The 14063-nt window shown below is 40.9% G+C and overlaps 1 protein-coding gene across 1 annotated transcript in view; it reads left to right on the top strand.

The window, feature by feature from the left end:
• b4galnt4a (beta-1,4-N-acetyl-galactosaminyl transferase 4a) overlaps positions 1 to 14063 on the top strand; it is a 141999-nt gene that overhangs the window by 48350 nt on the left and 79586 nt on the right. Inside the window, exon 2 of the mRNA XM_078256127.1 lies at positions 46 to 158. Coding sequence (XP_078112253.1) covers positions 46 to 158 — 113 coding nt within the window. The remainder of the gene's footprint in view (positions 1 to 45; positions 159 to 14063) is intronic.

The following is a 14063-nucleotide window of genomic DNA, read 5'->3' as shown; positions in this document are numbered from 1 at the left end:
CTGGCTGGCTTTCTGAGCACTGTCCATGTTTTCACCTTGGCCTAGATGGAGAGAGACAGACAGAGGGGACGGACGCCAGCCGTAAGAGGGACACTCGCTCCTCAGCCGGCCACCACAAGAGTGAGGACACCAGCGACAGCAGGGAGGACGAGGCTGCAGTGAGTCTTTCTTTATTGCTGTCTTTATTCTTTTCTGTCTCACCACTCTGGACCGAATAATAATGCAATGTCACAACCTAAACAGACCCACACCCTACACACCCACATCTGTCTGACTCAGCAACTACGAGGCTCTGTTCTCTGTGCACCCACAGGTTAGTGCTCCTTTCTGCTGTTGCCCAAAAAACAGTCACCTGTCTCCATAATGGAAAATAGATAGACTATAGGTAATAAACTAGTAGGTACCAGTGTAGTCAAGACCACCAAAACCAAGCCCAAGCCATCACCAAGACCAGAGTGTATCGAGACCGAGACAAGACCGAGTCTTTGAGGGGTCGAGACCAAGTCAAGACCAAGACCAGACCAGTGCGAGTCCCACACTGCATGACATGATAAAATGTGAAAAATGCTAACCATAGGCACTCCTCAAATTGATTTCAGATCCACATTCCCATAAAAAAAAAACACCCACGGAAAACAAATTAAGATGATTCTTCTTCATTCACTTCTGTTATTGCCATAAGTGTATCATGAGAAATGCCTTGATAAAATAATCAAAAGGCAGTTGTGCTCTTGAAATATAATCCCGTGTCCTCTTTATCTGAGAACGATACAAGACCGAGACCTTCAAAAAGTGATCTTGAGACCAAGACCGATCTCAAGTACTGCAACACTGCTAGATACAGGTTGAGGTGTTAGGGTTATTCTAATATAGGTGGGAAACATTACACAATCTGTAATCATATTTTATTGTTTTGAAACTTTTCTTTTTGCTCATTAAAACCCATCTACAGTTTGTGACCCCACCCACTGCACTGAATTTGAATAATGTGTCCAGCTCTGGGAGGCTACAGTTCAAAATATATCGTGAATGCATCATGCAATCTAACCTCCTCCTCCAGCATTTATTTCTGTGATAGTTTTAATGCTTAGAGATGTATTATCAAACAGAGTTTGGACCTCAGAGATCATTAGACACTTAAACTCTTATTTCCCCTGCGAGTGGGGGGATTTTTGGACTCACAGAATAGTTCTGCAGGATCTTCAGAGCACATTAGCCCCAACTGTGTGTTGAAACAGCTAGCTCCCGTTGCTTCCAACAAGCGGTCCAAGGGAGGATTGTTATCAGAATTCCTTCGAAAACCTTTGACAACCCAGTGCAAATGTTTATAGTCTGATCTGCTAAAGTGGATATAATTGGGGTTGACTTTGTACTGCTTATTTTTGGTTGTCCGGTCTAAACAGGTCAGAGTTTGATTCCAAAATAAGATTAATAAAGCCCTGAAGATGAGACCGTATCTCTCTGGGTGTGTCCAGACTTTTACATTAAGCAGTCAAAAACACACTGTACGCCTTTGTTGTAGTGCTGTCAGTGTAACACGTTATTAACGGCGTTAATGCAAACCCATTTTAACGGCGTCAATTTTTTTATCGCAAGATTAACGTTCTTTTTGGCCTAGCAAACGTTGTAGTTTTTTTCACATGCTGTTGCAACAACTAGTAACGTTAGAAAAACTACAACACCACACCGGATCTAGTTAGACCGGAAACAAAAACAAAAGGCACGCCGCACACACTTGTTTGGGCTTGTGAGCCAGCCAAAGAGTAGTAGGCTAACGTTACGTTTTGAGTGGATGGCGAGCACGAGATGCCGAAATGGATCCCAATAAGATTCTGAATGGAAAGTTTACTTTTAAAAAGTTGCCAAATGGTTCCATTGACAAGACCAAAGTGATCTGTGTGTTTTGTCGTTGTGAACTGAGCTATCATCGCAGCACGTCCAGTCTGAAATACCACTTGATGGTCAAGCACACAGCTGATGCCAATTCTCCGCCCCCTCGTCAAAGCCAGGCAACAATGGATGACTTCAGACAGAAGCACATGGATACCACAACTAAGAACAAACTTACTGCAGCCATAGCTAAATGGGTGGCTACTGCATGTAGGCATGTTAACGTTGTGGAGGACGACGGTCTAGCTGATATCATAGCATTAAAATGAGAAAAAATAATGGGACAAAAAGAAATCAAGGGACATTTAGAATAGATAAAAATGTGTGATTAATTGCGAGTTAACTATGACATTAATGCGATTAAATATTTTAATAGTTTGATAGCACTACTTTGTTGTAATCCTTCATCTCTCTTTTCTCACTTTAATTGTATCTAGCTGTTTTCTGTCTTCTTTGTTAAAGTAAAATGACTTTTTTACTAACCACTCATCTGTAATTTATTATTAACTTTCCTCAACCTCAGCTGACCAGGTTTCCCAGCCAGCACTTGCTACTCATGTTGACAGGCTGTCTACTTGAAATGGTATCTTGCCTGAGGCTCAGATATCTGTAAAACTACAGATAGGTGCCGAAGAATCAGACCGTGAAGGCAGACAATCTGCAGTAATTAAATGGTCACCGTATCTGTGTATGTCTGTGTTGAATATTTGATACAAACGAGGGCAAAATCATTGAAGAGCAAAGGATGTAGACATACAGATTAATGAGCTGTATCATATTTAGGTATTGGTATTTTTTATAATAAAAAGCTTTTACCTCTCTGCCTGCTAAAGAGGATCATTACACTGGGCTATAAAGGAAGTCCCTAAGAAGCTGCTGTATGTGGAATGAATTCAAATGAATTAGCTAGTTAAGAACCAGTATCAGTACAGTTTATTATAAGAAATGGTCAGTGTCTTTATTCTGTTTTTCATTTTTGCTTCTATCAATATATAACACATAATTAAGAACTGATTTTAAATACCTAACTACAGTTGTCTTTTTTTTAGACATATGTCCCTGTATCATATCATAGTAGTCACACTGTTTTCTGACCTGCATGTGCAACGTAATGTTGCTCTATCACCCCATACAAAACGTACAGTATGTGCTTGGCCACAAACAAGCTGTGGCTGCATGAGTTTAAGACCCAAACACCGTTAAATACCCAAATTGTAACTGTATTTCTGTCGAGTAGCTGGGGGGACCATCTGAGAGAAGAAGACGATATATCTTATTCCATAAAATGCAGTCGTCTTCAAAATCGATTTAAGTGAAGGCTTTGGGAAATGTGCTTGAAGAGATAAGAGTCATGAAGGGTAGCCGGCAGGGTTTTTTTTTCTGAATGGCCCTCCTCTAAACTCTAAACCTGCCTGATAGCGTTAGGGCTCCTCTTCTGTAACAGTCAAATGAAAAGCGGCTCTCAGGATGAGTCAGTCTCGTGCACTGAAGCTCAAATATTCGGCTGCACTCTAAGTATTCTGCTGAAGTCACTAAAATGTGTCAGAAAGTTTATGGCATGGCCTTTATGAATTTTAATAGCATCGCTTTGTCATTTGTCCCCCGAACGTCGGGTGATAGATTTGGTTTGCTTCATATAATGATCACTTAGATGAACTGTGTTCACACTCGGACGGTAAACATGCTCTAAATCATCACAATTACAATAAAGGACATAGAATTGGCCCGCTGCAGGAGGTGCTTAGTTGGATTTATGATCTGTAGAGTATAAGACTGAGCTCCATTTATGGTTATCTGTAACACTGCTTTATTTGTTACAAGGAATGTGTTCTATCCTTTCAAAGGTCTGTGTGTGTGTCTGTGTCTCTGTCTGTGTGTGTGTGTGTGTGTGTGTGTGTGTGTGTGTGTGTGTGTGTGTGTGTGTGTGTGTGTGTGTGTGTGTGTGTGTGTGTGTGTCAACACAGCTTACCCTAAAGACTTTTCTGTTTGGCTCTAAAACCACATCTCTCTTCATTTATATTTTACATGCCCATTTACCAGCTCTTTGTTCCAGCAATGCTTGACCTCTGCTGAGTGTGTGTGTGTGTGTGTGTCTTTGTGCTTCTATATGTGTATACATAGCATACCATGTTTCACATTTCTCTCGAGGCTTTGCTGCTCATTCTGCACCGACATCTCGAGGAAATCCAAAGCAACATAATTGACACATTCAGTCGATGTGAAGTTGCTCCAGTGAGAATGCTCCTTCACTTAGAAAATGTCAGTGGCAAAAGCCAAAGCTGTACTCCGTGTCACCAGGCCTGATTGTCAAAGTTAGTTTAACGCCAGATATGTATGTGTGTGTGTGTGTGTGTGTGTGTGTGTGTGTGTGTGTGTGTGTGTGTGAGAGAGAGAGTGAGTACACGTGTGTAAGAGAGAGAAAGACAGAGAGAGTGGAGGATGATATAGTGTGTTTAATGTGCTGTAATATGGGTCACGGGGACAGAGGCCCTTCTCCCTTGTTTGCCTTCTTTGTTGAGCTCCTCTAATGTTTTGTGCTGCACTAATAGCTCACTAAAGCTGCCATTTCAGAAATGTCAAACAATAAAACCAAAACTGCATGGATGAAAACAAACAGAAAAGCCCCCAAGGCTGTGTGCACTTAGGATTAATAGACAGCCTAAAAGGGAGTGGAATGACCTTATTGCAATTGGGCAGCACAAACACTTGTATGGGGCTTACATCAGGGAGATACAAGGACTGTCACACACACATAGATAGAGAAAGATAATGGTGTGTTACCTACTGCTTAAATTCATATGAGGTCTTTTATAAGACCTGCAACACGTACTGAGTCTCTAAACAACACTTTTTTTCACTTTTCAATCTGTTTCTTGCAATTCATGCCTCCTGCTTCCTCTCTAAAACTGCAAGAAAGAGCTAAGTGGCATCCTTGGTGTGAGTGAAGGTTAAGAGCTGAATGCTGTTTTCTGATTAAAATAAAACATGTAAACGTGTGTGTCCTGTTCCTCTCGTTTGTTGTCAGATGGATGGAGAAAGTGGTGGCAGCAGAGAGAAAGCACATTAGAGGGAAGTAGAAAAAGACGGGAGAGGGTAAAGGCGAGGACCGACAAAAGTGAGGACATGAGGTGATGGAAGGAAACAAGAGAAAATCAGAAATAAAACAAGGTGAAAAGATGAGGAGCAGGATCGTCTGTAGAGGAAGTAATTCCTCTCTGCCTCTGTGAGAAAAAGGCTGCGACTCAACACCAAATGTTTGCCTCGGCACCTTTTTTCTTTGCCTGCAAATCACTAAAATTGCTGCTTAAATGGTTGAAAGAGTGTCAGGGTTGGCAATTACAGGAACCCACTCAGGGTGTTTTATTTTTTGAAAGACATGGAATATCTCTCTGGCCACCTGCTTTTCAAGATGGAACCTGCAATAGATTTACACTGTCGCAAAGTGTGTGTGTGTGTGTGTGTGTGTGTGTGTGTGTGTGTGTGTGTGTGTGTGTGTGTGTGTGTGTGTGTGTGTGTTGTGTGGTGTGGTGTGGTGTGATGTGTGTATGTGCATCTCAGGGGAGCCTCCAGGTGGTTACCACTTTGTCTGACAGTCTTACTAAGTTATATCAAGCCAGGTGTGTCCTTATTCCATTTGGTGTATACATATAACCATGTATCTGGGCATGTGTGTCTGTGTGTGTGTGTGTGTGTGTGTGTGTGTGTGTGTGTGTGTGTGTGTGTGTGTGTGTGTGTGTGTGTGTGTGTGTGTGTGTGTGTGTGTCTGTGTGTGTGTGTGTGTGTGTGTAGTTAATATGGATGAGGTGTGGATTCTGTGCTCTGTGACCAGCTCTTCTTGTCAGTGGCAGATTGCTTTCGGGGGCCCCGCCCCTTCATCTCACATACCTGATGAGACGGAAGAATGATGAAGGCAAAAGAGGAGGGTTGGGGCTTCACAGTAGACAAAAAGGCTGGAGGACAAAACGAGACAGAAGAGAAGAGCAGATTTAATAAAACTGGGAATCATTAATATTGATCTAAAGATAAATGAAAGCACATGTGTCAAAAGGTATTTTGCTTGTCAGTCACAGATATTTAATAGTTAGTTATTCAGACAGTCACACTTAGAAAATTGGGGAAGAAAAACATAAAGATGCATGCCATGTAGGGGTGGACCATATGGCCTCAAAATGATATCAAGATATTGCAATGTATTTATGCAAAAATTATATTTTTTGTAGATATGAATCTATCATGTATTGGTATATAAAGAACCCTATATTATATTATACACCATCACACATGCACATTAGCAATCCTGTGGGAACATTTCTTGCTTTCATCAGTATTCCCTGTTTGCCAGAGATGGAGCGAGTGCCATATCGCTGAGTTTGATTTTTGTGTTTTGCTTCAGTTTTTAGCTTTCCTCGAGGGAGTTTTCTATAGGTGCCTGCTTTCAAGTATCTCTTTTTGTTTTCTTTTAGCCTGCACTCTCTCATCTGACAGTGGCCTCAAAACATTAATCAGTGAATGCAGAGATGCGTTGGATGTAACTCATTGATGTTCCATACAGCGTACGTACTGCTAATGGAAAAAAACTCAGGACAACTTTAAAGGTTAACATTATAGCAAGATATTGCAATGTATTTATGCAAAAAATATATTTTTTGTAGATATGCTATTTATTCATATATCGTACAATATTCATACATTTTGTTCACTCTCACAGAAGATGAAAAACATCTTTAACTTTCAGGCCAATAAATCTATCATGCATTGGTATATAAAGAACCCTATATTATACACACACACACACACACACACACACACCCACACACACACACACACATACACATACAAACACAGGGCAGGCCAGCGACTCTAAGTCCACTTTTCCAGACATGATAGTGGGCTCTAATAGGTCAGTCAGCCAAGGTAAAGGCTTGCAAACGAGGTCATAGAGATTAGAAGAGAGGGGAGTAAGGTGAGGAGATATTTTACGGGAGGCTTGAAAGAAAGGATTGCACCATTGTCTTTCACCTGACGGAGATTTTAATCATAGTGGCAATTTTACAGCAACTCATAAACTCCAGCAGCCAGGCCTTGTTGTTAACCTCCAATTGCTTTCAGGGCTGTAAATATGGCCGCCTTACATCGCTGTGGCCTTGCCGATTAGTTTATGGGAGTTGGGAAGGAGCTGCTGATGGCACTGGGAGACTTGCCTGAGAATGATAAGGAGCAGAGAGCACGGGCTGACTAGTAAATAAACACATGGCTGATCAGCGGGACTCGACACACTCGACTGCACCGCACAGATTTGGCCGTGATGATACAATGCTGTGTGCACTAGGCGGGTATTAGGCTTCATGTAATCTGTAAATGGACCCAAACATAGGGATTAGCCTTTGATTGCTCAATTTGACATTTAGATTTGACCATGAAGATCAGTGGCACATGACTCATTTTTCCCCCCAGATACCCATTATATTTATTTAGCATTTCCAATGTTGTCACAGATTGAAAAGGATTGTAGATGGGTGAGTCAGGGTGACAAAACCAGGCCGTGACTCAGTGACCTCCGCTCTGACATTTGATTGAGTCCTTTCCTGCTGATTGGATCTGCAGCCAGTCAAGTGGAAATGGATCTCCCATGAGGCATTTGGTACATAGGCCTGAGCGCCCTACCCAGTGATGTCTGAACTCGTACTGCGTTTGTTTTCTGCCACTTTTCTCAAGTGTGTCGTCACCTGTGATTACCAAAACAGTTTACTTAAATTTCTGTCCTTAATCAAGAACTCCACTGCCAACCTGGTCCTGAGGGTCTGTCGAGTGAAATAAAGAACTGCTATAGGTTGACAGTCTAAATGGGAGATGGAAGGGAAATAGAGCTATTATTGGTGGACTGCTCTCTGTTCCTAAGTAAGCAAGACAGTCAGTTCCAAAATATCATCTCAGAGCTTTTAGACAATGGTGGGTCAGTTCCTCCCGAGGCGCTAATGACAGCTTGAGCACTCGTAGCAGAGGAAGGTTACGAGCTAGAAACGAGATTTACAGCACGTGTGTCAAACTCAAGGCCCGAGGGCCAAATCCGGCCCCTTGCAGGTTTTGATCCGGCCCGCATTTCAATTTAGGTTCACAATAAATTTAGGCTTTTCTCATCATTTTTGACGCCTTTTCCGGCGGTTTATGCACTTTTTTTTTCAATGCTTTAGGCACTTTGTTTTAACGTTTTTGACGCTTTACTCAATGTTTTGCCATTTTTTCGGAAGTTGTTGGCGGTTTTTACAATGTTTTTGAAACTTTTTCAGACAATTTTGACGTTTTTTTCTTGTTTTTTTTTCAACGTATTTGTCGCTGGCTGAGGAACTTTTTTGCGAACGTTTTTGGGGCTTTATGAGGCCCAAAATGTAAGTGAGAAGACTACAGTATATGAGACATGCAATAATACAGTCAAAATATTTGACTTTTTCTCTTAAATAAAAGCATGTCAGTAAACACTACATGTCTGGCCCTTGATGTGATTCTCATTTTCCAGTGTGGCCCTTAGGGAAGTTTGACACCCCTGCTCTACAGGAATTACAAACAGACGGTAACCAACTATAGCCCAGACACGATTAACAATAAAGTTGCAGTTCTCACACAATCTGATTTTGTCACACAATAATCTCACTCAAGAAGTCTATTGAAACTCTAATCTGGAGCATTCAAGGTAGTTGGTCTACACTGTTGGGTGGTTTACAACCTCTCTGATTGTCTGACTCCTCATTTTCTCTTGTCCCCTAAGTAAAGTGTCTTCATAGCTGATGGAAATGATTAAAATTAGACCCAAATTGTAATAAGATATATTCTTTAATTAAATTGTTCTTTGAGTGTTCCCTATTTAGTCATTCCATTTCTTTAGTCGTGGATTAAACCAAATCAAATGACAAGTGCTATGTTCAGGATTAGTCTGGTGTTTCTGTCTTAACATTTCAAGCTGGTCCCTATGCAGCAATGCATGTTCCCTTGATAATTAATGTATTCGCTTGGATGTACATAATTCCACTTGGTTTAGCCACAAGCCTCTGATAACTAGCTGTAACCCTATACAAAAAAAGTTTATTCTTTCCTGTCAGTTTTCAAACTTGGGGGTGTTGACAGCTCTGTTATATGAAGCTATTTGAGGGTTCAGTCCAGAATTGTTTTTTCCCTCTGGGTGCTTCAGTGCTTTCACTCATTCTCACTGTCACATATCAGGCATTTGTCAGCCTGGTGTTGGTTCACAGAGGATGGAGATCCAAGCTGTGGGCCTGCAGTAAACTCCCAGGCAGGGCTCCAGCACTGAGGTCTGCAATGTCTACTCTGCTACCCACGACCAGATGCCAAAAGAGCGCAAGGCTGTTTCTCAAGACCAACAGCTCTGTGTGCATATGCAGTATACTGTCCGTGCACATACATTGTAGATTATACCTACAACCACATACCAACCTAAACAATTTATTTAATGAGAGCATTTGGTTTTATTTCCATCCTCTACAGGGAGGAAAATAATTACACAGCGGGGTCACCCTCAATCCTTTTTGGCACACTATTGAAGAATCCTGCTCTTTCCTTACTGCCTCTGGTTATACCAGCTGGCTCTGTTCCAGCAGCGGTCAGTGCTAAGCTGTTACCGGCTGACTGTTTGCTGTTGATGGTCAGTTTCACGCTGTTGCCAATGCTGGGTGAAGGTTATTAGGTGTAGACATTACACTAGACCTATATGATTGTCTATTTTTCTCACCGCTGACCCTCTCTCTCTGTGGGGTACTTTCTATTACACTGATGTGATGGATGGCTGCTGAGTGTTGTCAAAGTGGACAGCTGATAAAGGTGTGGGGAGTTGAATGAGTTCAGTTGTATGTCTGTAAACAACCTTTTGGTTTTGGACATCAAGCTTTGGACGATTTATGGAATTAATTTGAATTGGTTTTTGCACATGCATGTGTAAAATGTCTACATCGTAAAACGTGTCAAAAATGTTTTTTTTTTGCTGAATTAGTAAAGAAAAATTATTAACATTGTGAATTGTCACTTAAACCCTTGACATTATTCAAGAGTTGGTCAAGGCTGTAATTGTCATGGTGAAATACTTTTAACATAAATTAAAAAAGAATACTTAGCTGTAAATGGACCCTAGGTTGTGGGAGTTGATGGAAAATGTATATTCTTATCTGTCACTTAAGTCTGATCATTGCCTATATCTCCTCTGTGGTATGAATATAGATTTGTCCCTTTATTCCTACTCAGATGGCTTTTTATGACACTGCTTGGAATTGTGCTTATATCATAACTACGCAGACCTACTCAAACATGACCTACAGTGTTATACAAAGAGGATCCTTGAGAACATAAGGAGCTGACAGTCAAAGGCCTTGGATTGGAAAATGCATCAACCTCTGCAAGACAAACTTGTTTGACTGCTTAATGTTTTATGTGCTTTTAGAAGGCTGGATCATAGAAAATGGCCTCGCAGAATGTCGTCAGTGTAGACGCGTGTGTAGAAGATGCCTGTGTCTGCCAGATAAAGCAAGCAGGTGCTGCTCCTGTTGCCACTTGATAAAGGGAAACAAAAAATATGCACACCTCCATTTTTCTCCTGTTCCATAATGACGTAAACAAGGCAGGGATAAGAACCTTACTGAACAATAGAAGCAATAGAAACACAGCATTCTCAGTCTCTCTTTATTTGTCTTGCCAAATCTCCCACCGCTGAGGCGTTTACTTGACGAGAGGCAGATAAGGAAGACTTGGCAGGGTAGCACCATGGATAGAGAGATAGATAGATAGATGGATGGACGGATGGATGGATGGATGGAGTGATGTGAGTAATTGAATTGGACACAACATTCTTGTGGTGCGGGCATGGTGTATTTCTGTGAGTCTAAGGAAGAGGAGCACGTTCATTTGCACTCCTGTGGGAACATTTCTTGCTTTCATCATTATTCCCTGTTTGCCAGAGATGGAGCGAGTGCCATATCGCTGAGTTTGATTTTTGTGTTTTGCTTCAGTTTTTAGCTTTCCTCGAGGGAGTTTTCTATAGGTGCCTGCTTTCAAGTATCTCTTTTTGTTTTCTTTTAGCCTGCACTCTCACTCTAAGAGTGGCCTCAAAACATTAATCAATAAATTAAGAGATTCATTGCAGCGTTGGATGTAACTTATTGATGTTCCATACAGCATACGTACCGCTAATGAAAAAAAAGCTCAGGACAACTTTACAGGTTAACATTCGTGTAGGTGTAAATACACGTTGGCAGCAGTTTGATGTATCTGGACCTTCACTCCCACTTCAGTAATCTGCTGAAGTTGTTCTCATACATACAGTACGTTTGAGGTCCAAGATCAATGTGAGTTTATGTTGTCGCTCCGTGTCTGTGTGTGTCTTACACTTTTAGTATCTTTCTTTGCTTCTCTTCCCTACGCCCCCTCCTCTCCAGCTACCTCTTCTTTGCTCCCAGTCCTTCTCCTCTTATTCCACTGGTGTGTGTTTCCAGTCTATAATGTATTGTCTCCTGTGGTGAACCAGCCCATGGGCCTTACATTGATCTCTGCTGTCCCTACGCTGTCCTGGCAGAGGCCAGACACTTGTCTGCCTGTCTTCAACTCCTTTATTTGCCTTGTCATCACTTCTCTGCCTCCTCTTCTTCTATCAGTCTTCATCTCCTCTCCCTTATAAAACAGAATGACCTGGGCTAATGTCTATAATGTAGTCAACATGGTAACACTTTAACTCTCCTATTTAGCATTTATAAGCAGTATATAAACGCTTAATACATTGTTTAACACACTATAATGTAGCTGTAAGCAGGTTCATTAATGCATTGTTCAACAATGATAACATCACATATGAATTATCCTTGTCTGGTGTATAAACAGTTAATTTATTGATAAAACATATTTAATGATATATGCTGATGCACATGAACCAATCCTTACAGTGTGTTATGAAACATTAACAGTTTATGCACATGTACAAATCATTCACAGGCGGGTTAAAAACGCGTTCAAATCTCATGAAGACACATTGAGTGTTTCATTCTCAACCTTGGAAATAGTCTTTTGACAAAATTCTTGTCTCAAGGGTCACGGGGGGGCTGGGGGGAGGGATGTTATGGTTTTGACAAATGCATTAATGCACTTGCTTATAACTACATTATAATGTGTAATAAACATCTATTGTTTATATACTGCTTATGAACATTAAAATGAGGGTGCTCCAACATTTTTTTTACCCTTGTTATTTTCCAATAGATGCAATATATAATAACAGTTAAAATGAGTTTATAATTAATTTTTCATCATGGCCACTGTAGCTTGAACGTACACATGATGAACTTAGGCAATTTTTTGCAGGAATATTTACAAAAAAAAAAACAGTTTTCTTCTCTCTGTAGGTGTCTGACAGTAAGCAGAGTACAACATAATTACAAAAGGTGTCAGCACAGGGGGAGGTTTTGGACATACAACATAAGTATTGCAATACACTTGCTGTACAACCTACCCTATGCAATGGGAGATCTGACTGCATGCACTTAAAGAGCATGCATTAAAAAATATAAAAAAGGCCAAAACTACTATTTAATGCTTCATGTTCACCGTGATGGCTTACACTGACTGCGTGCAGACATGAGCAGGAATAATGTAAAGGTGCCCGCCCATACTGCTTCGACAACCTCCACCACTCTGCCTCGCTCACCTTCCCCTCGACCCCCTCCTTCTCCTCCTCATCTCACCTCATCCTATGAGGATGAGAAGTAGTATGCTTTGCATTAGCATCAAAATTCTATTTCACAATGGTCCATTATAATACTGGTATAATGATATGATTATAATGCCGTAATATTTTAGTCAATATAACCTGCTGCACTTAACAGTTACAGATCACACTGCTGTGGTTACCATAGAAACCACATTTCGAGTTTGACCTTTAAAAGTTATTGTGAGACAAGGCCTCATTTACACGCTTTTCCAATCATGCCACATACATCAGATATGATCTTGCAGTTAATGTGCTGCTATGACAACTTACATGTCGTAACAGCGCCTGCGAAAAAAAGATAAAAAAAAAAAGATTTAAGATTAAACAATGAACGTGACTTTGAAACGGCTGAGATAAAGGAAAGAAGGTGATTATTTTTCATGTATTTCATTCCGGGGTAATGGCCTAAACAGGCCAATCAGGCAGTCTATTAATCTGGCTACAGTAGCGGACAGCGTTAGCCGCTGAAGCGCTTTGTCTGGCTCTGTTGTTATTGTCAGGATGTCAATTCCTTTAAGCGTCCTCCTGGATTTATTCTGTCATTAAACAACCCACTGTCTTGATTTTTCTCACCAGTAGAAGTTTGCAGGTATATCGATGCATGAGTCGATGCCGCTGGCTGGGAGGCATAGATGGATCCGGACTGGCCCTTTCAAACTCTTGTGAGATGGCAGCTGGCAGGAGAAAACCAATTTTTATTGGCTTTTTCAGTTTGCGCTTGACCAGACAGGAGCAACACCATGTTAATTGCAACCGGTGAATCAATGGTGTAGTGTGTGTGTGTGTGTGTGTGTGTGTGTGTGTGTGTGTGTGTGTGTGTCTTTGTGTCTGTTGTGTGCTTATTCAAAATTGAAAAACCAGAAGAAGATGAATTCTCTTGCCACTAATACATTAAGTATGTAAATTTCGGGGAATGGCTATATTTTCTATTCAAAGTCAAGTGCAAAGTTATTATCACATCTTAATATAAAGATTAGGCGTGAGTCGGGTAACTGTATTTTGTAAGTAATCTTTGTGGATGTACTGTAATTGAAAAAAAGACAACAGATGCATTAATAAGCAATACTTGGATTGCTTATTCAAAGCAGTTTCTTTCTCTGTACTTTATATCATTTCGGTCTCAGTAACTTGTGAATTGACATGTTAAGACGCACGGCAGCTCCCACCCAACATTAATTAGCCAACATCACACACACTCACACACACAGACAACTTTAATCCTCTACCCAATGAACAGCCCACAACAATAAATCAGCGAGCATCTGCTTAATACATTTGTGTTGATATGAGAGGGACAGACGACAAATGAGCAAAAACACTTTCTAAAACTTCTGCAGCGGGTTAAAGCCACACGGAAGAGAATCTCCAAATCTTCGCCAGATGGCTAAAAAATTGGCAACTGTTAAAAGTTCCCCCT

Source organism: Sander vitreus, chromosome 8 (assembly GCF_031162955.1).
Source record: "Sander vitreus isolate 19-12246 chromosome 8, sanVit1, whole genome shotgun sequence".
NCBI lineage: Eukaryota > Metazoa > Chordata > Actinopteri > Perciformes > Percidae > Sander > Sander vitreus.
Note: the sequence above shows the minus strand (reverse complement) of the source record. Positions and strands in the feature narration are given on the sequence as shown.